Source organism: Chiloscyllium plagiosum, unplaced genomic scaffold (genome assembly GCF_037043375.1).
Source record: "Chiloscyllium plagiosum isolate Xiang-an unplaced genomic scaffold, Cpla_swu_hap1 HiC_scaffold_19, whole genome shotgun sequence".
Lineage (NCBI taxonomy): Eukaryota > Metazoa > Chordata > Chondrichthyes > Orectolobiformes > Hemiscylliidae > Chiloscyllium > Chiloscyllium plagiosum.
Genome location: NW_028270157.1, coordinates 4762436 through 4785271, shown reverse-complemented (window position 1 = coordinate 4785271; position 22836 = coordinate 4762436). Strand labels below are relative to the sequence as shown.

At 43.5% G+C, this 22836-nt stretch overlaps 1 protein-coding gene across 1 annotated transcript in view; it reads right to left on the bottom strand.

Moving 5' to 3' along the window:
- washc3 (WASH complex subunit 3) overlaps positions 1–18250 on the bottom strand; it is a 46443-nt gene extending 28193 nt beyond the window's left edge. The window contains exons 1-3 of the mRNA XM_043708751.2: positions 18187–18250; positions 13757–13855; positions 12389–12454 (exon numbers count right to left, since the gene is read on the bottom strand). Coding sequence (XP_043564686.2) covers positions 12389–12454; positions 13757–13855; positions 18187–18237 — 216 coding nt within the window. The 5' untranslated portion in view covers positions 18238–18250. The remainder of the gene's footprint in view (positions 1–12388; positions 12455–13756; positions 13856–18186) is intronic.
- Positions 18251–22836: the final 4586 nt, after the last annotated feature.

The window sequence follows — 22836 nt, the reverse complement described above, 5'->3', positions numbered from 1 at the left end:
GCTTCGTTTCTCTATTTTACCTAAATTAAAGAGACAGTCCCGAAACATATCTTAAAATCTTCATACTTGCTATAAAATGACATGCCTGTCAAAACTATTGGAATGGTTACAGTACAGAGGGCACATTTGGGCTGTCTTGGCTCTCTACAAGAGCAGTTCAGCTAGTCCCATTCCTCTACAATGTTTCAAGTTTCTCTGTTAAAGCATTTATCTGATTTATTTTCAAAACTCCCAATTGAGTTTGCCTTTATCACAATTTCAGGAAATGCATTACAGATCTTAACCATATAATGTGCAAAATATGCTTGTCCATATGTTACAATTGGTTATTTTATCAATCACTTTTAATCGGTATGGTCTTCCACAAATGGGAACAGTTTCTCTCTCCCTGGACCATGTATCATTGTGAACATCTTTACCAAATCGTCTCTAAGGAGCACGGCTTCTGCAATCTATCCTCATAACTGAAGTCCCCTATCAGTGGAGCCGTTCTTGTCAATCTTCTCTGCACCCTCTCAAGAGTCTTCACCTCCCTCCGAGAACGCAGTCCCACTGAGGCTAGACCAGTATTTTCACAGTGAATGACCACATATACAGATGAAATGCCACACTCTATCCTCAGTTAGTAAACCTTCCAAAACAAATAAGGTCACTGACATCATTTCAAAGAAAGCACGCCCCCACTAAAACTTATGACAACACCTTTGGAAAGGATACAGAGGGTGCCTCTCCCATTATTGAAGGCTAAGTGATGTTAAGTACAGTTAAAAGTATGAGTACTGTCTGTCTATGCAGGTCAGACAGCTTATGATTCTGTACGTGAACTAAATCATTACAAAATACAAACTGGCATGCTGTTGCCTCTCAGTGCACAGAGATTGATGGATAGAAGCAACTACTACTGGTACTGCAACTTCTAAAATCAATACTAGCTGCTCCAAAGACACCACCTCATGTTTCTACTGGCACTTCATAACTTTGACAATGCACTGGCTTATAGTCTGTGGTAAATGAGTGGTGACTGCCATTTAATACACTAGACCACAGACAGGGTAAGGAAGTTAGCACTACCTCAGCTTCACCATCACTCTATGCTCCAGCTGCAGCACAACAGACTGGCAGAAATGTATGACAAAATGCACTTTTATTCTTAATAAAAACAGAAAATGCTGGAGAAAGGTCTGGCAGTATCTGTGGAGAGAGTAACAGAGTTAATGTTTTGAAACTGATCTGACATCTTTAAAACAATTCTGAAGATATCAGGCTCAAAATAACAATGTTTCTTTCTCTGTAGATTTGGGCAGACATGCTGAATTTTGCTATCACTTTCTGTTTATATTTCAGATTTCCAGCATCTACAGTATTTTACTTTTATATGCACCTTTAATCCTTGTTATTATATGAAAAATATTATACAGACTAATTATAGAGAAATATCAAACACTCATGATGTTGTCAATCCAACAGCTCAGCAAGTCTAACTGTTTATCACTCTCAATTCTTTAATAAACCTCATTTCTTTCTGTGTTTGATCCTCAGAAACGGTGGTATAGGAGTTGGTGGTGTAGTGGTAACGTTGCTATACTGTAAGCGAGAGATAACAACAAATACTCCAGTGTTACTGATTCAAATTCAATTCATAAAGCTGGATTAGAAAGCTAGTCGAAGTAACAGCAACCATGTTAAGTATCATCGATTGTCTCAAAAACCCATCTGATTCACTAACTTTCTTTCAGGAAAAAAAATCTGGTGTCTTCACTCGGTCTGGCCTATATGTGATAAACCCCAGAAATCAGCTCCAGGGTAATGAGGGATGAGCAATGAATCCTGCCCTCCCCAAAGCTGCTGCGTTTTCATACGTTGTAATATTTCTGCAGCAGTTCATCTGCTCAAAACTCTTCCACCTTGAATTCCTTTCTGGACTTGTCCCTAGTAAATCGCTTGTCCTTTTCATCCGAAATATTCTTTCAGGTATGGCCTTTACCTTGCCTCCTTCATGTGGATTAGAATGTACGTGACAATTGTGGTTAACTCATCTAATGCCACAATAAGCACCATTGAGTCTTTCTTCAGTCATCCAAAACTACTCACTTTACCAGCATCACCCACAATGCCAAAGCCAATCTTCCCTCACTCCTCTTTATAATCAGCCATCTTCTAAAAAACCCTCCTCCCAATAGCCCCCTTTCCACATTCATCTCCAACAAATGCAAGCAGCTTGTAGTCTTCTTTGCTACTAAGTTGGAGTCCATGTGTTCAGTGACCTATGATATACCCTTCTTTTCAAATTTCCCATCACAAAGGTTCCACTCTGCGCTAGCTCTGACTCAGTCAGAAGTCACACGACGCCAGGTTACGGTCCAACAAATTTATGTGAAATCATAACCTGTTGTCATGTGACTTCTGGCTTTGTCCATCCCAGTCCAACACCGGCACCTCCACATCATAGCCCTGACTCAGCATTATGTCTTTTATCTCTCTCTCTCTCTCTCTCTCTCTCCTCTGTGAAAACAACTTGTGCCTCTTTCAAGCCTTCCAACGTCCCCAATGCCACACCGCTTCTCCAGTATTCTAATGAAAAATTTCCTTCAGTTAAACATCATAATTTTCTTCATCTTCATCACAAATCCTGTTCCCTGGTCCTCAACTCCCTGCCCTGACAGAGAAGGTCCTCAGCTCGCTGTGAGCTCAGAATTGTACATAAGCATTGTACATAAGCATCAAGAAATTCCAACAGAGCCATTTTGTAATGGCAATATTTCTGCACATGTTAAAAATGATTGGTCTTTGTAATTTTTAAGGAAAATATAACGCAAATGTGCTTTCTTTCAGGAAGGTGAAACATTAAAATAAATTCCTACTTTTAGATATTTTTAACATGTTCAGATAGGTCACAGGCTACGTTTGGATCAGGTGGGGCTTGAACCCATGTCTCTTGGCCCACTGGTAGATGTATTACTATTGAGCTACAGACCCTCCTTGTTTTGTTTAATCCATTCATGGGATGAGAGCATTGCAGACTAAGCCCAGCATTTATTGTCCATCCCTAATTATCCAGACAGCAGTTAAGAGTCAGCCACGTTGCTGTAGGTCTGGAGTCAAATGTAGGCCAGACCAGATAAGGATGGCAGTTTCCTTCTCTGAACACCATTTGTGAACCAGATGGGCAACAATCAATTATTAGACCCTTAATTCAATTTTTAAGATTTTAAAAATTGAATTCAAATCCCATGGTGGGATTTGAACCCAGGTACCCAGAACATTACCTGGGTCTCTAGATTAGCAGTCCATTGATAATACCACTAGGCCACGATGTCCCCATACATTCATGTTTGCCTTTGAATGCTTGTGAGGAACAGGTCTTCAAGAACAAAAAAATGAAAGCAGTAACAATTGGCATTGGCACAGCACCTTTCCTAAAGGGGTCACTGGACGAGTAACCGAAGCTCAGACTACTCGAAGCATTGGCTGAAATCTCAAAATTTAAATGCAAAATTTAAATTCAATTAATAGAAAAGAATCTGGAATTAAAATGTTACCATGAAATTACCATTGATTCTCGTAAAAGTCCATCTGGTTCACTGGTGTCCTTTAGGGAAGGGAAACTGCCATCCTTATTGGAGGAACACCACCGCCTGGGCAGCCTACAGCCCAGAGGACTCAACATTGAGTTCTCCAATTTCAAATAATCTTCCTAACCATCCTCACCACCTCCCTTCCATCCCTCCAACCAGCTCCTCCTTCCAACTACCAACCAGACGCATTCCTCCTTTCGATCTATCAGGTTGTAATTACCACCTGTATTTCCCTATCACCACCTCACCAATACGCCCCTCTCCTCACCCATAACCTTTCTCCCTCTCTCTTTATCTGCAACTCCCCCTACCCCCATTCCTGAAGAAGGGTTGTACCTGAAACGTCGGATTTCTCCACTTCCAGATGCTGCCTGGCTTACTGTGCTCTTCCAGCCTCCTGCTTGACCTTATGATCTGGCCTACCTGTGACTCAACACCCACAGCAACATGGTTGACCTTTAATTCTGATTCTGTTCTATTTGATTCTGTTCTATTCTATTGTGTGTAATGGCCTAGGAAGTCACACGGTCCAAGGGCAATTAGGGATGGGGAACAAATCTTGGCCTTGTCAATGATGCCAACATCTCATGAAAGAACAAATTAAGAACAGTGAAGGAGCTTCATAAGAATACTATCAAAGACTGGCATGAAAACTCGTTTAAACAAAGGCACTAGAAGTGATAACACAAGACAATGATGGACAGTGAATTCAAGGAGAGCCTTCCCTTGAACTACATACTGTGGACAAAAAAACAATAACCCACCAAAGACTGTTTTGAAACTCAACAATAATATTTTCTAAACCAGCAGCAAAAGGTTAGACCAGCACTGAGGCATTATTTTGCATTTACCATTTTCTTCAAAACAGAAGAAATTATTCACAGATAATGAAGCAATTCAAGAAGCAATGACTATGACCGCTGACAATCCAGGACATGTCACAGCAGCAAGAGGAGTGAAATCTTTGTCTGAATACATCTGTCAGCAATTACAGTAGGACCTGAAGGACTGCGAATGCTTCTCAATGCAATTCGATGAATCCATTGACATGATCAGTTGTTTTTGTGGGCGTGGTTTTAAAGTAAAACTGAACTAAAGAAGATCCTCTTGTTCTTTTGCTCCTTAATGATCAGCCTTGAATACAATGCATGGTGGAGAAGGCTCAAAGGGTTACTCACGTCACTATTTTCTATGTTTGAAGAGAGAACATGGGTGGGGATATCTACAATTAACTCAAAAGGTACATGCTTGAGCATACCATTTCAATCAAGAGATTCGTTGGTTTTCATTTTAACTGATGGTGCACCAGCCATTGGCACAAAGGAAGGCTTCGTTGCATTTCCCAGGAATAATCCTGATTTCCCCTCTATTCTCACAGTCCATAATCCAAGCAAGTAAGTTCCGCATGTTGAGGAAGAGGAGATTGTATCCAGAATGAGACACAGTCTGAGTGAATATATAGCTCTGGAATTTGGAGGTAACATGGGAATCCAGTGCACAGGAATCCGGATTACATCCGTGATTTCTCTGATGCTTTACATCAGTTTCAGAATTTCCAATCTGTGGGCTCCAGCCACCACCTTTTTATCACAGACATCCAATCTCTACACGTCCTTCCCCGATCAGGATGGTCTCAGGGTTCTCCTTTACTCCTTCCTGGAACAAAGACCTGTATTACCCCCATCGACCACCACCCTTCTCTGCCTGACCGAGCTCATCCTCACTGTACAACTTAACTTTTAATTCTTCTCATTTTCTTCAGGTCAAAAGGCTGGCCATGGGTCCTGGTTATGTCCGTCTCTGTTCTTCTTCTAGTCCTACTCCGGCCGCTACCCACAGTCTTTCTCCACTATATCAATGACATCATCGGTGGTGCATCCCTTCCTCATTCGGAATTGGAAAAGTTTATCAATTTTGCTTCCAATTTCCACTCTGTTCTCACCTTCACCTGGTCCATCTCTGACTCCTCCCTTCCCTTCTTCGATATCACTGTTTCTGTTTCTGGGGATAGACTGGCCACCAATTTTCATTATAAACCCACCAGCACTATACATCCTCACACCCTGCTTCCTGGAAAGGCTCTATTCCATTCTCCCAGTTCGTCCATCTCCATTGCAACTTTTTGATGATGCCAACTTTGACAAGGGGGCTTCCAAGATGTCTACCTTATTCCTCAAGAGACGATTCCCCAGCATCATGGCTGACATGGTCCTCAGTCGATCCAACAGACTGCCCGCACTTTGGCCCTCAGCCCCTCTCTTCCTTCCTACAACAGCAATACAGTCCCTCCTGTACTCACCTACCATCCCACCAGCATCCACATCCATTAGCCACAATTTCAGCCACATCTAGCAGAATGCCCACAACCAGACATATATTCCCCTCTCCTTTTGTCAGTCTTCTGCAGGGACTGTTCTCTCCAGAGTAAATTAGTCCACTCCTCATTCATTTCCAACACCTCCCCACAGCCTCATGGCATGTTCCCCTGCAAACACAGATGGTGTAACACCTGCCCATTTACTTCCACCCTGCTCACAATCCAAGGCCCCAAACACACCTTCCAGGTGAAGTAGTGCTTTACCTGTACTTCACTCAATTTAGTCTACCGCATTCGCTGCTCATAATGTGGCCTCCTCCACACTGGCGAAATGAAACGCAGACCATGTGACCGCTTTGCAGAACATCTATGTTCTGTCTGCAAAAACCACCCTGAGCAGCTAATTGCCTGCCACTTCAACAGACCACCATGCTTTCTGGCCAACATCTCCGTCTCAGGTTTCCAGCAAAGCTCAGTGCAAGTTGGAAGAACAGCACCTCATTTTCTGCTTGGGAACTGTGCATCCTACTAAGCTCAATATCGAGTTCAATAACTGTACGGCTTGAACATGTTCTCCCACTCCTCACCCCAAACCACACACACCATGGACTGCTACCACACACAACCCATTGTCAGCTACTGTACCCATTAGCAGCTCCATTCTCCCAAGGTGACCATTATCCAGCCCCTTGTCAGTCCAACTGTTCTTCTCTCTCTTTGGGCTCTATCTGCAACTATTGTTTACCCCTTCCCCCTCCCCCACACCAACCTTTTGATGGCTGCAATCAGTTTTGAAGAAACGTCACTGGACCTGAAATGTTGACTGTGTTTTCTTTCTTAAATCCACTGGGCTTTTCCCAGCAATTTCTGTTTCCTTCCACTCGAATCATACTGGGATGAGAGTCCAGGTGAATTGCTTAACAAAGGATGTGGAAAGGATTTTAAACTAAATAATGGGGGGGGTGAATTCATTTATATGACAATTATGGATGGAGTTAAGGGATGGGGTCCCAGGGCTCAGCAGAGGTTATTAAAGTTTCCCATACAAGTACTAGGACAGAAAGTGTGGAAGGGAGTCAGGAACCTAACTTCAGGCACAGCAGATAAGGAGATAACTATGAGAAGGGGGTAGTCAATGCAGGACTGAGAGTGTTGAACTTGAATATGAAACACAGTAAATGAGCTTGCAGCACAGATTGAAATTGGCGAGTACGATGTTGTGGCTATCACAGAGACGTGGTTGCAAGGGGATCAAGGCAGGCAATTAAATATCCAATAAGACACGTCCTATCGAAAGGACTGGCAAATCGGCAGAGGGGTCGCGATGTCTTGTTAGTAAGAAATGAAATTAAATTGATACAAAGAAGTGATATAGAGTAGCAAGGCATAGAATCTGTGTGGGTAGAGCTGAGGAACCGCAAGGGGAAAATGACCCTGATGGGGCTTCCGAGCGGTAGTCAGGATGTGGGGAAGAAAATAAATCCGGAAATAAAAAAGTCAGGTAAGGAAGGCAATATTGTAATAATCATGGAGCACCTCAGAATGCACATGGATTGAGAAATTCGGATTGATAAAGAAAATAAATTTGTGGAACATCTACAAGATTTTCCTTTTGAGCAGATTGGGGTGGAGCCCACTAGAGAACAAGCACTCCTGGATTTGATGATATGCACTGAGATAGATTTGATTAGGGAGCTTAAAGAGAAGGAACACCTAGGGGGGCAGTTACTATAGTATGATATAAGCTGGAATTAGATGCAATGGTATTGCAATTGAGTAAAGGAAACTAAAAAGACGTGAGAGAGGAGCTGGCCAGAGTTGACTGCAAGAGGAGCATTACAGGGAGGGCAGTAGAGTAGCAATAGCAGGAATTTCTGGGGGTAAATAGAGAGAAATTCCCAGCAGAAATTCATTCTAAGGAAGAAGCAGCATTCTAAGGGGAAGATGGGGCAAACATGTCTGCTTGCGTGGCAGGAAAGTAGGGATAGCATAAAAAGAGAAAGCTTACAAGATGAACATTAGTGGGAAACCTTTAAAAACCAACACAGGGTAACTAAAAAGCAACAAGGGGGAAAAGATGAAATATAAGGGTCAGCTAGCTAGTAATATAAAAGAAAATTGCAAGATATCTAAAAAGTAAGAGAGAGGTACGATTGAGCATTGAAACACCCGAAAATTAGGTTGGAGGGCATAGGTTTAGGGTGAGAGGGGAAAGATATAAAAGAGACCTAAAGGGCAACTTTTTCACAGAGGGTGGTACAGGTATGGAATGAGCTGCCAGACGAAGTGGTGGAGGCTGGTACAATTACAACATTTAAGAGGCATTTGGATGGGTATATGAATAGGAAGGGTTTGGAGGGATATGGGCCGGGTGCTGGCAGGCGGGACTAGATTGGGTTGGGATACCTGGTCGGCATGGATGGATTGGACCGAAGGGTCTGTTTCCATGCTGTACATCTCTATGACTCTAAGTAATAATGGGGAGCCAAGAAATGACACAGGACCTGAATAGTGCTTTCCATCAGTCTTCACAGTGGAAGACACCAGCAGCATATCAGAACTTCAAGAGAGTCAATGGGCAGAGATGGGCGTGGTGCGTATCACTGAGGAGAAAGTGCGAGGCAAGCTGAAAGGTTTGAAGGTGGATAAGTCACCCCAGACCAGAGTTCTGAAGGAAATAGCTGAGGGGATTGTAGAAGCATTGGTGATGATCTTTCAGGAATCACTGGGGTCAGTGAGGGTCCCAGAGGACTCAAAAATGGGTAATGTAACACTCCTGTGTAAGAAGGGAGGGAGGCAGAAGACAGAAACTATAGCCCTGTTAGCCTGACCTCAGTCACTGGTAAGATTTTAGGGTCCATTATTCTGGATGAGACCATAGAGTATTTTGAATCATAGAACAGAATCATAGAAACCCTGCAGTGTGGAAACAGGCCATTTGGCCCAACAAGTCCACACTGACCTTCCAAAAGAGTAACCCACCCAGACCCATTCCCCCCTACCCTATTACTCTCCTTTTACCCCTGACTAATGCACCTAACCTACATACCCCTGAAGACAATGAGCAAAATAGCATGGCCAATTCACCTAACCTGCACATCTTTGGACTGTGGGAGGAAACAGGAGCACCTGGAGGAAACCCACACAGACACGAGAGAATGTGCAAACTCCACACAGGCAGTCGCTCGACTGGGTCTCTGGCACTTTGAGACAGCAGTGCTTAACCATTGAGCCCCTGTGCCCTCTCCTTGCATAGTAAAATAGAGCATAGTCAAGGCAGCTTCACCAAAGTGAAGTCAAGTTTGACAAATCTGTTAGAATTCTTTGAGGATATAACAAGCAAGTTAGACTGAGGACAGTCAGAAGCTGTGATGTTTTTGGATTTCCAGAAGGCCTTTGACAACATTTAGCACAGGAGGCTAAATAAAATCTAAGCCCATGGTATTAATGGAAAGGTGCTGGCATAGATAGAGGACTGGCTGTCTTGCAGAAGGCAGAGAGTCAGGATAAGAGGGTCTTCTTCAGGATGGCAGCCAATGACTTCCTGAGGTTCCCTGTTAGGATCACAACTATTCAAGTTGTACATCGACGATCTGGACCATCACCTTCTCAAGGCCAATTAGAAATGGCCAATAAATGCTCGCCAACCAGCAACACTCATATCCCACAAATCAATAAAGAAGTGACCTGAAAGAAATCTTGCTAAGTTCATAAAGATAGGTGGAGGGAGAGTTAGTGTTGAGGAAGCAGGGAGGTTGCACAAGGACTTGGACAGGCTGGGAGAATGGGCAAAGTAGTGACAGAGGGAATACAACGTAAGAAAGTGAGGTGATGCGCTTTGGTAGGAAGAACTGAGATGTAATGGGGAAAGGCTTCAGAAATCTGAAGCACAAAGAAACTTGGGAGTCCTAGTTCAGGATTTTCTGAAGGCCATCATGCAGTTTCAGTTAGCACTTCAGAACCCAAATGCAATGTTAGCATTCATTTCAAGAGGGCTAGAATACAACAGCAGAGATGTAGTGCTGAGGCTGTCTAAGACTACATTTGGAATATCAAGAGGCATTTTGGATCCCATATCTAAGGAAAGATTTGCTGGCATTGGAGGGGTTCTAGAGGTGGTTTACAAGAATGATCTCAGGATGAAGAGCTTGCAATATGAGAAGTGGTTGAGAACTCTGGATCTGCACTCAATGGAATTTCAAAGGACATGAGGGGATCTGACTGAAACCTACAGAATACTGAGTGGCCTGCATTGAGTGGGTATGGAGATGATGTTTCTGCTAGTAGGAGAGATTATGACCAGAGGGCATAGCCTCAGAATGAAGGAACGACCCTTTAGAACTGAGGTGAAGAGGAATTTATTCAGCTAGAGGGTGATTAATCTCTGGAACTCATTGTCGCAGACGGCTGTGTATTTTAGGACAGAGATAGATTGATTGGGTAAGGGGATTTAGGGTTATCGGGAGAAGGCAGGAGGAATGAATTTGAGAAGCATATCAAATGGCAGAGCATGGGCTCAATAGTCTAATCCTAATCCTCTATCTTATTATGGTCTTATTAGAGAGAAAAGCTACAGACTTTGCAAAACAGTGCTTTTAAGATTGTAATCCTTTCAGCACTGCTTGTTTGAATCCTTACTCAATGAACTCAATGTTTCCCAGGGAGAGCTAATTGTCAATGCTGATGTGAGATGGTTAAATCAAGTAACTGTGCTGCAAAGATTTCTTAGATCTGATTCCTGAATTGTTATTTTTATTAAATAAAGGAATAAAGTACACAGAGAGCTGTTGAGCAATGTGTAACTGCCCTTTGGGTTCCTTACAAACATAACGGCAAAACTGAATGAGCTGAACTCTGAACTGTAGAGAAAGGACAGTGTCGCATTAACATAGGCTCAGTGCTGTAAATGCATTCAAACTGGAACTGGGTCTGTGGTCCTCCCAATTAAAAAAACAAAATGCTGCAACACATTCAAAGTTGGAAGAAAATATTAGAAAATAGTTAAAGATAAACAAAATAACACCACCAGAAAACTTCTGCAAAACCCTGAGGAAGTTAGCACAAGAATTGATGTATTGGAACAATTCATCATGTTTGTCTCAAAACCGTTCCTTCAATTATACATTGGTGGGTTAGCTACCAAATTCCACCAGGGATTTGATTTTCAAAGCTGCAAGGTTGATGTGGAGATAGTTACTGCACAAAATGGTATTGAGCTGAAAGCCAGCTTGAGACAGCAATTTTTGGGAACTTGCAAACAGAGAAAAATAGCCAATCCTCTCATTCCCTTCCCTGCTTTTAAAGCGGAAGCTTACTTTGGCTCCACATCCCTCTGTGGGACAGCATTCTCCCAAATGAAGATAATTAGGTCCAAGTATTGCACCAATCTTACAAACAGACAAACTACAGGCTTCAAGGCACTGGCAGGTAATGTACAGTCACAGATGTCACACTACCAATTGGTGAATAGAGGACAACATGGATAATCACATACCCACTGGCTTTAGATTTATATAGCATTGAAAATAAATTGCTAATTCTACATATTCTTCAAGTAGACCTGGTATGCACTTAAATTCAAAAAAGTGATCATGTTCTTAATGTTTGGAGACAACTGGGCTATATGATAGAGTTTAAAGAAACAGCAAGTATCAGGAAAAATAAGAAAACCAATTATAAACTGAAAAATCACCACATCTGTAACTCTGCCATTTATAAGGGGCACTGCGCAGATATGGAAAGGCTCCCTTATTTGCACCTTCCAAGAAAGACAAAGACAGCAGGTGCGAGGGAATACCACCACTTCTAATGATCCCCTACAAGACATACTTTCCAAACCTGCGACTTCCACCACTTATAAAGATGGATGGAAGATCCATCATCAACAGGTTGCCCTCCAAACCACTCACCACCCTGACTCAGAATCACATTGCCATTCCTTCACTGTCACATGGTTAATAAGCTGGAACCCTCTTCCTCATAGTATCATCAATGTATCTAATCTAGCAGTTCTAGTCAGTGGCTGAACACTACACTCTTAAAAGTAATTAGCAGGGGCAACAAACGCTGGCCTTGCAGCAACATCAACCACTCTCAAACAAATTTTAAAAAGTAATTAGACGATATATCGGACTCAAAAAGTTAACTGTTTTTCTCTCTCCACAGATGCTGAATTTCTCCAGCATTTTCTGTTTGTTTTAGCAACTAGTAAATACCAAATTCAAAACTCAATTCCCAAAATATTTACAAAATCACTTGGAGTGATTGGGACAAGTCTCACAGCAGGTGTTAAACTGACTGTTAAGAAACCAATTCTGCCTGGCCATCCAAACACCCTTTATCGCAATCTGCTGCTTCCAATCCACAGTCAAGACCTCACTGCAAATTGATGTGTTCAACATGCAACTCGATCTGCTGTCATAAACCACTGCTGATGCATTTGTTACAAAGCATACAGAGTGAAATATGATGATACATTCCCAGCCTCAAAGCTCACCTTTGCTTCCAGAATATTGAGAGTTGTTTCAATTTGCTGGATACGTAAAGTAAGACTGGCCAGTTTCTGAAACAGAGAGGATAAACTAATTACACATTTGTAATAACTGCACAAACACTTGGAAAACAGAAGTTACAATGGATTTTAAATGTAGAAAACATGTCAATTTTTATTTGTACTTTTTCAAATATTTTCATGCAATATATCATAACTGGACAGGTCAGCATTTATTGTCCAGTTCTATTTGTATTTGGAAAGGTGGTAGTGAATTGTGTTTTTGAACTACTGCAGTCTATTTGGCACAGGTACACTAGAAGGAGTATGCTATTGCTGCTTCTGGTATCCAACCTGAGCTAGGTGGTCGATGCAGTTCTATTTCTTTTAACCTTCTTGTAGCTGAGTGGCTTCCTATGATACATCAGATGGGATTTGACCTGTACCTCCAGGGCATTTTCCTGTCTACTTAAATTATTAATCAAGCTGTGCCACCTAGCAACCTTATCATGACTCTCAAACACAATAAAGTTTGTAATAAGCAACATATTAGTTTCAAAGTGGAATGACAGATGGATAATTTAATAAAACAGCAACCAGTGACATTCAAACAAACAATCTAGTGAGGAGTGCTGAGTAAATGTGTTTAAATGTATGAGAGAGAATGGGAAGGATAGAATGGGATAAAAATTTAGTGTCACATGTACTTTTACATGAAAAATACAATGAAAAGTTTTATAAGTCACCCGACCATGGCAGGGAGAAAATGAGGACTGCAGATGCTGGAGATCAGAGTTGAGAGTGTGGTGCTGGAAAAGCACAGGTCAGGCAGCATCCGAGTAGCAGGAGAATCAATGTTTCTGACATAAGCCCTTCATCAGGCGCCTAGAGGTCATACACATTAATGAAAGGAAGTAAAATTAAGACAAAGTTCATCACAGTTCAGTTAATGGTCTACATGTAACTCCAGACCCCCAACAATGTGGTTAATTCTTGACTAGCCTCATAAATAGCCCCTGTTTAAGTGCAATTAGAAAAGGGCAACAAATGCTGATAACTCCCAGTTGTAGGTATAGTCCACAGATTTACAGAATTATTGTTGAAACTGTCAGGAACCAGTGTTGTAACCTGAATTCAAACCCAGCAACAGGAGAGACACAGTCACATGGCATTACATTAAATTATTAGCCGCATACAGTTAACTTTGCTGCACATTTTAAAAAAAACAGGTGAACACAAAAAATATCGCCCAGGTACACTGTATTTCACACTTCTGCAGAATATAAGCATTGTAAATGAGACAATGTACAAGAAAACCATCCATCGCTAGCAGTCAATTAATCAGAAACAAACAGAAGGAATTTTATGAAGTACCTCTTCACAAACAGTTGAAAACCGATTCAGAAACCGGACAGTGTGTGCAATAAACTGGTTGAGAAATGCCACAGTCCTTTGTTGCTGGATGGCTGGAACCTGCAGTGAAAAATCCAAGATCAATTTCACATTGTCCTGACTATAGAAAGACAATTCAGGAAGCTTAAGTCAATTTTGTTTAGAGATGAAGATGCAGATTGAAGAATTGGGAAATATTCAGAGAGTTTCCAAAGGTGCAGTACATAAATACAGGGGGTACCCGATTTACCAAAGTCTGACTTACAAACACAATTCTATACCGTGGTGCAATTTTAAAGATCAACATACAAACATGTCCAATACTTACGCACAGATGTTTTGCATTGTGTTCTAACTTTGTATACAAATCAACTTGAGAACAGATTCCAGAATGGAAGCCATTTGCAACCTGGAGACTCTCTGTACCAAATAAGTACACACACCAAAAAATCCTAAATTAAGGAACATGAGCTTGAAAAATAATGAATAGTGTTCCATTTCCAGCTGATATTCTTTTTGGACTGGTAAGATTCCAGATTGAAATCTGGCTCACTAGATCATATTTGCTATGTTATGGTTTTAATGAATTGGTCTGTCACTAAATCATAAGATCCAGTGCTGCAGATTTTAAACACTGCTGCAAACTTTTTAAACATACAGTCAAAATATAATCCCAAATGATTCATTTATAAACTGAAAGGAAAATACATCCCTGGTACAGTACCCAAAAGACTACTCCCACAATACGCACACCGGATTTCCCGAATCCAACATCTCTGAAGGTTTAGATTAGATTACCTACAGTGTGGAAACAGGCCCTTCGGCCCAACAAGTCCACACCGACCCTCCAAAGAGCAACCCACCCAGACCCATTCCCCTACATTTACCCCTACACCTAACACTACGGGCAATTTAGCCAATTCACCTAACCTGCACATTTTTGGACTGTGGGAGGAAACCCCATGCAGACATGGGGAGAATGTGCAAACTCCATACAGACAGTTGCCTGAGGTGGGAATTGAACCCGGGTCTCTGGCACTGTGAGGCAGCAGTGCTAACCACTGTGCCACCGTGCTCACTTGTAACTTCAACTTAGAGCTTGGAACTGCAGATAACTTTTTTTCTGAAGCTATCAAATGCCTGAGTTTACATGTATTCAGCTTTAAGAAATCTCTTCAGGGTTTCATCCAACATCTCTGGTCTGGGACTAACACTGATTCTTCACGCTAAGATAAGCTAGTTCGCAATTCGCTGAAGATAGTTGGGACTGCAGATGCTGGAAAGTCAGAGTCAATAAAGTGTGGAGCTGGAAAAAGCACAGCAGGTCAAGCACCATCAGAGGAACAAGGAAGTCGACATTTTAGGTCAGAACCTTTCATAAGCACTGATGAAGTCTCTGGCCTGAAACGTCGAGTCCTCTGCTCCTCTAATGCTACTTGATCTGCTATGCTTTTTCCAGCTCCATGCTTTATCAGTTCAATATAGCCTTCCTTCTGAGAAGCACTGGACCTAACCATCATCTTATGCAACACCTTCATATGACTGCCCCACTCAACATCCAACTGAATCTAAACGTTCCAGTAGTCTCAAACAAAACTTGAAGATCCATTATTTACCTTGCTGGTTATAAAACAACTTGTGATAAACATAAATCCATTTGCTGTGCACTAAAACTAAAGCTAGACCTCATAAATTGTTTTAAAAGAAACTACAATTGCAGAGCAAAGAGAGACATTAAAGTTACAGACTGAGTTTCGGGGTTAAGATTTTGATTAGGGGTCTATATTAGTTTTGGGGTGAAAACTAGGGATTAAGCATTAAGAAACACAGAATGTTGGAGAGAAGTTTGCCATTTGCCCTCAAACCTGTTCTGCCAATTTTTATGATCATGGTTGATATTCCTTTATCCTTTTAGCCATAAAAGTTTTATCTAGCTCTTTCTTAAGAATAATATTTTCCACTTCTGTGGCAGCAAATTCCATTGGCTCATCATTGGCTGGTTGAAATTGCTCCTGATCTCCTGAAAGATTTACCTCTCATCCTTAAATTATGGCCCTTGGTTCTGGACTCCCCTACATCAGAAATATCCTTCCAGCATCTAACCTGCCTAGTCCTGTTAGAATTTTATAGATTTCTGTGAGATCCCCCACCCTCCCTCGCTTTTTCTAAACTCTAATGAATACAACCGTAACTGACTCAACTCTCCTCATACATCAGTCCTGCCTTCCCAGGAATCAATTTAGTGAACCTTCACCGCAATCACTGTGTACCACGAGCATCCTACCCCAGATAATGAGATCAAAACTACACACAATATTCCAGAAGTGCCCTATATAATTGCAGCAAGACATCCCTGCTCCCGAACTCAAATCCTCTTGCTGGAAGGCTATTTGCCTTCTTTACCTCCTGCTGCACCTGCATTCTTATTTTCAGTGACTGATGTACAAGGACACTTAGGAATTGCTGATCATTCCCCTCTCTCAATTTATAGCTATTCACATAATAATCTGCCCTCCCATTTTTCCCACCAAAGTGTATTATCTCACATTAATCGACATTATGTTGCATTGGCGCTGCACTTACCCATTCACTCAGTCTGACCAACTTACACTACAACATCGCTGCATCCTTCTCACAGCTCACCCTTCCACCCAGCTTTGATTTGATTTGATTTGATTTAGATTAGATTACTTACAGCTTGGAAACAGGCCCTTCGGCCACACCGACCCTCCGAAGAGCAACCCACCCAGACCCACTCCCCTACATTTACCCCTTCACCTAACACTATGGGCAATTTATTATGGCCAATTCACCTAACCTGCACATCTTTGGACTGTGGGAGGAAACCGGAGCACCCGGAGGAAACCCACGCAGACACGGGGAGAATGTGCAAAGTCCACACAGACAGTTGCCCGAGGCGGGAATTGAACCCGGGTCTTTGGCACTGTGAGGCAGCAATGCTAACCACTGTGCCGCCCAGTCATATGTCATCTGTAAAGTTTGAGATATTACATTTAATTCCTTCACCTAAATCATTAACATGCAGCATGAATAGCTGGAGCCTGAACACCAATCCCTGGAAAAAACCGCACTAGTCACTGCATGCCATACAGAAAAAGACTTGTTTATTTCTACTCTTGGTTTCCTATCTACGAACCAATTTTTAATATACTACACCTCAATCTAGTGCACTTTAGTTTTACACATTAATCTCTTATGTTGAACTTTGTGGAAAGCGTTTGCAGGTCCAAATAAGTGATATCCACTTGCACCCCCAATCAACTCTATTAGTTACATCTTTGACGAATTCCAGTACATTGGTCAAGCACAATTTCCTTTTTGCAAATTCATGCTGATAGGTGTTTAGATATTTGAGTTAATTTTTCACATTATAGAGTCATAGTGTCATAGAGATGTACAGCATGGAAACACACCCTTCGGTCCAACCCGTCCATGCCGACCAGATATCCCAACCCAATCTAATCCCACCTGCCAGCACCCAGCCCATATCCCTCCAAATCCTTCCTATTCATGTAGGTAAAAACAATGACTGCAGATGCTGGAAACCAGATTTTGGATTGGTGGTGCTGGAAGAGCACAGCAGTTCAGGCAGCATCCGAGGAGCAGCAAAATCGACGTTTCGGGCAAAAGCCCTTCATCAGGAATCTCCTGATGAAGGGCTTTTGCCCGAAACGTCGATTTTGCTGCTCCTTGGATGCTGCCTGAACTGCTATGCTCTTCCAGCACCACCAATCCAAACTCTTCCTATTCATATATCCATCCAAATGCCTCTTAAATGTTGCAATTGTACCAGCCTCCACCACATCCTCTGGCAGCTCATTCCATACACGTACCACCCTCGGTGTGAAAACGTTGCCCCTTAGGTCCCTTTTATATCTTTCCCCTCTCGTCCTAAACCTATGCCCTCTAGTTCTGGACTCCCTGATCCCAGGGAAGAGACTTTGTCTATTTATCCTATCCATGCCCCTCATAATTTTGTAAACCTCTATAAGATCACCCCTCAGCCTCCGACGCTTTAGGGAAAACAGCCCCAGCCTGTTTCAGGATTCAGAGGTTACGGCTCGGGTTTAAGATGAGGTGTCAATGTTGTGGTTTGGGGGTTGTGTGGATTAAGGTTGAGTTGAAAGGGTTAAGGTTATGGTTAAGGGTCAGGGTTAGGATTCAGGGGATAGGTCTGGGGTTAAGGTCAGGTAGGGGCTTTAAGGGGGCAAGGGTGAGGATGCAGGCTGTGGCTGAGGTTAGAGGTCAGGGGTTAAGACGAGGGTCTGGGGTTGAGGTCAGAGTTGAGGGGTGAACATTTAAACTATCGCTGATAAAACCGCTCCAGGAATCCAGGCCCCCGCCCCCGGGTCTCTGTCCCTCCCGGTGAAGACGATCCCCGATCCCCTCACCCGGAGCAGGTCGATCCCTGATCCCACCAGCGGGAGCCCGTCCGCGTCCATTCCGCCCGGAAACACCTCCTAACCCCTGACCCGGAAGGGAAGCAAGTGCGGTCAGGGGCGGGAGAAGAGCATGTGGGCGTGTCCTCATCATAGCACCGCCCCCAAGGGAGGCTGTGTCTGTCCCAATGTCCCCCATCACCCAGTGTGTGTGTGTGAGAGAGAGAGAGAGTGTATGTCTCTGTGTGTGTGTCCATGACCCAGTGTGTGTGTGTGTCCCCATGACCCAGTGTGTGTGTGAGAGAGAGTGTATGTCCCTGTGTGTGTGTCCATGACCCAGTGTGTGTGAGAGTGTGTCCCCATGATCCAGTGTGTGTGTGAGTGTATGTCCCTGTGTGTTTGTCCCCATGTCCCTGTCTGTGTGTGTGTCCCCATGACCCAGTGTGTGTGTGAGTGTATGTCCATGACCCTGTGTGTGTGTCCCCATGACCCTGTGTGTGTGTGTGTGAGAGTGTATGTCCCTGTGTGTGTGTGTATGTCCCTGTGTGTGTGTGAGAGAGAGTGTATGTCCCTGTGTGTGTTTGTCCCCATGTCCCAGTGTGTGTGTGAGTGTATGTCCATGACCCAGTGTGTGTGTCCCCATGACCCTGTGTGTGTGTGTCCCCACGTCCCAGTGTGTGTGTGTGTGAGAGTGTATGTCCCTGTGTGTGTGTGTATGTCCCTGTGTGTGTGTGAGAGAGAGTGTATGTCCCTGTGTGTGTTTGTCCCCATGTTCCAGTCTGTCTGTGTGTGTGTGTCCCCATGACCCAGTGTGTGTGTGAGTGTATGTCCCTGTGTGTGTGTGTGTCCATGACCCAGTGTGTGTGTCCCCATGACTTTGTGTGTGTGTGTCCCCATGACCCAGTGTGTGTGTGTGTGAGTGTATGTCCCTGTGTGTGTGTCCCCCCATGACCCAGTCTCTGTGTGTGAGAGAGTGTATGTCCCTGTGTGTGTGTCCCCATGACCCAGTGTGTTTGTCCCCATGTCCCAGTCTGTCTGTGTGTGTGTGTCCCCATGACCCAGTGTGTGTGTGAGAGTGTGTCCCCATGACCCAGTGTGTGTGAGAGTGTGTCCCCATGTCCCAGTGTGTGTGTGTGTGTGTCCATGACCCAGTGTGTGTGTGTCCCCATGACCCAGTGTGTGTGAGTGTGTGTGCGTGTGTCCCCATGTCCCAGTGTGTGTGAGAGTTTATGTCCCTGTGTGTGTGTCCCCATGTCCCAGTATGTGGGTGAGAGAGTGTATGTCCCTGTGTGTGTGTCCCCATGACCCAGTGTGTGTGTGTGTGTCCCCATGTCCCTTTTTTTTATTATTGCCTCAGTTAATGACAAAATCTCCTGTTCATTTCTATAAGTTTTCTATAGTGTTTACTGTCTTTCCTAATCCCCATCTATATAGGACTGAACCTCACTGAAAATAAGTTGTGACATTTTGCCATTTATTTGCTTTTATCAGACATTTGTTCAGAGAGATAGCTTGTCACTTTGTGATGGAGAGGCATGTGCATTCCGATTCTCTGAGTGATGTAGTCGGAACCTGGAACGTGGCAGCAAGTCTAGGGTGGAGGTGCCAGACAAAGGGTGTTCCAAAAGGTCCTCTATGTCAGAACAGGTGAAGGAAAATCACACACATCTCACCAGGTGTAAGGGTAGAAAAAGGCTCCAGATACAATATAGTCCTGGTCATTGCAGTTCAATATGTCACTGAAATCTGATCACAAACCTGTTAAAATCGCATGGACGATAATAACACCCGCTATCTTGCACGTAGGCGATTGTATCCCTGAGGAGCACAAGACTCTCAGCAATCTTCCTGCCCGTTTCAGCACAGGTTTGGTTGGGGTGAATCACCAGTCTCAGAGCAGACCCTACCTGGTTGGCAATGACCTTTGACAATATTTTGTAATCAACATTTAACAGCGAGATTGGTTGCCAATTTCTTATGTTCTTCCTCTTTCCCCTTCCACTTGTCGATGAGGGTGATGATACCTTTCCTCGTGGATTCGCTCATGGTACCTGCCAGAAACATATTGTCATACACTTCCAACAGGTCCTGGCTAATCAAGTTCCAGAAAGCAGAATAGAACTCGGCTACTAAGCCATCGCTTCCAGGAATTTTATTCTTTTCAAAGGACTCGAGCTGTAATTGATCTTGTAACTGGAACAGCTGTACTTAGGTGCTTTTGTACCTAAGATGGCACTATAAGTGGTCACTTATAAACCTCTCACTACACACCTGAGTACGTGACAATAAAGTTAATTCAGTTCAATTCAAATTACTGAAAGCTAACATACTGGTACAGAAAAGTCGATGTTTCGGGCATAAGCCCTTCTTCAGGAATGAGGCAGATGTGCCAAGCGGGCTGAGATAAAGGGTAGGGGAGAGGGAATTTGGGGGAGGGGTGCTGGGAATACGATAGGTGGAAGGAGATGAGGGTGAGGGTGATAGGTCGGAGTGGGGGTGGGGGGGGGAAGAGGTCAGGAAGAAGATTGCAGGTCAAGAGGGTGGTGCTGAATATGGGGGTTGGGACTGAGATAAGGTGGGGGGAAGGGAAATGAGGAAGCTGGAGAAATCTACATTCATCCCGTGTGGTCGGAGGGTTCCTAGGTGGAAGATGAGGCGCTCTTCCTCCAGGCGTCGTGTGGTCAGGGTCTGGCGATGGAGGAGGCCAAGGACCTGCATGTCCTTGGCGTAGTGGGAGGGGGAGCTAAAGTGTTCAGCCATGGGGCAGTTAGGTTGGTTGGTGCGGGTGTCCCAGAGGTGTTCTCTGAAACGTTCCGCACGTAGACGGCCTGTCTCCCCAATGTAGGGGCGACCACATCGGGTGCAATGAATACAGTAAATGATGTGTGTGGAAGTGCAGGTGCAAAATCTCAGTCCCAACCCCCGGATTCAGCACCACCCTCTTGACCTACAATCTTCTTCCCGAGCTCTCCACCCCCACCCCCTCTCCGGCCTATCACCCTCACCCTCACCTCCTTCCACCTATCATATTCCCAGCGCCCCCTCCCCCAAATTCCCTCCCCCCTACCCTTTATCTCAGCCCGCTTAGCTCACCAGCCTCATTCCTGAAGAAGGGCTTATGCCCGAAACTTTGATTCTCCTGCTCCTCGGATGCTGCCTGGCCTGCTGTGTTTTTCCAGCACCACATTCTTCAACTCTGGTCTCCAGCATCTGCAGTCCTCACTTTCTCCAAACTGGTACAGAATGCAATTAAGACAATAAAATGGTATATTGGCCTTTATCACAACAGCATTCAATTACAGGAGTGAAAATGTTTTGCTACAATTGTGTAGTACCTTGGTGAGACTGCACCTGTTTTCTTCATACATGGGATGTGGGTGCCTCTGGCTAGACCAACATTTATTGCTCATCCCTAGTAAGACCTTGAGGAGATGGTACTGAGCTGTCTTCTCAAACAATTGTAGTCCATTAGTCCATGTGCTGTAGAAATGCCCACAATGCTGTTAGGGAGGGAGGTATAGAATTTTGACCCAGCAACGCTGAAGAAATGGTTCCAAGTCAGGATGATATGTGGCTTGGAAGGAAGCCTGCATTTGGCAAATGTTGGTATTCGTGCTAGGGATATGGCAAATTCTGGAGCACACATCTAAAATACTGTTGCTGGAACGTTGCCAGGGCCCATAGGCTTTGCAGTACCTAGTGCCTCCAACCATTACTTGATGTCATGTGGAGTGGAGTGAATTGAATTGGCTGAAGACTGGTATCGGTGGTGCTGGCACCCTTGGAGGAGGCCCAGATAGATCATACACTTGGTACTTCAAGCTGAAGATTCATGCAACACTTTTACACTGATGTGCTGGGCTCTCCCATTATTGATCATAGGGATATTTGTGGAGCCAGTATATATGGACTGCAGAGTTCAGATCTAATCCAATCCCTGGAATATTATGTGTACTTTTGGTCCACTGACCTAAGGGAATGCACTGATGGTTCACCAGACACGAAAGGCGTTAGTGACCTAGAAGGCGAAAATGAGGGATATGTATTTTCCAGAGTTTAAAAGAATGAGCGGTGATCTCATTGAACATTATAAAATTCTTAAAGGGCTAGATGGGCTAAATACAGAAAACTTGTTTCAGCTGGCTGGCATAATCTGGAACTGAGGAGGAACAGTCTCAAAATTAAAGGCAAGCCAGTTAGGACTGAGATGAGGAAGAACTTCTTCACTCAAAGCCTAGAGGGTGTTTGGAATTCTGTACCAAAGAGATCTATGGAAAATATAACATTCAGGATAGGGATTTATTGATTTCTAGATATCACTGACAATGAGGGATATGGAGATAGTGCAAGTAAATGATCAGCCATGATCTAGAATAGTGTCAGGGACTCATGGGGCTCAATGGTCTACAGCAGTTGTAACACCTCTCAAATTTCTGTCACACTTGGAATGGCTGATCATGATCGTGAACATTCTGGAAGTATCATTGATATTGTTTTTGCACTGTTTCACTGTCCGACTCGCTAATACTAATTGCATAAAACATCTGATATTCAATCTAAATTGTTGCACGTAAACAAAATTGTAAAAATATGATTGTACCTGAGCAGCAATTTGTTTTGCACCATTTAGCCATGAGGGACAGTTTAATAGTTAAAGTGAAT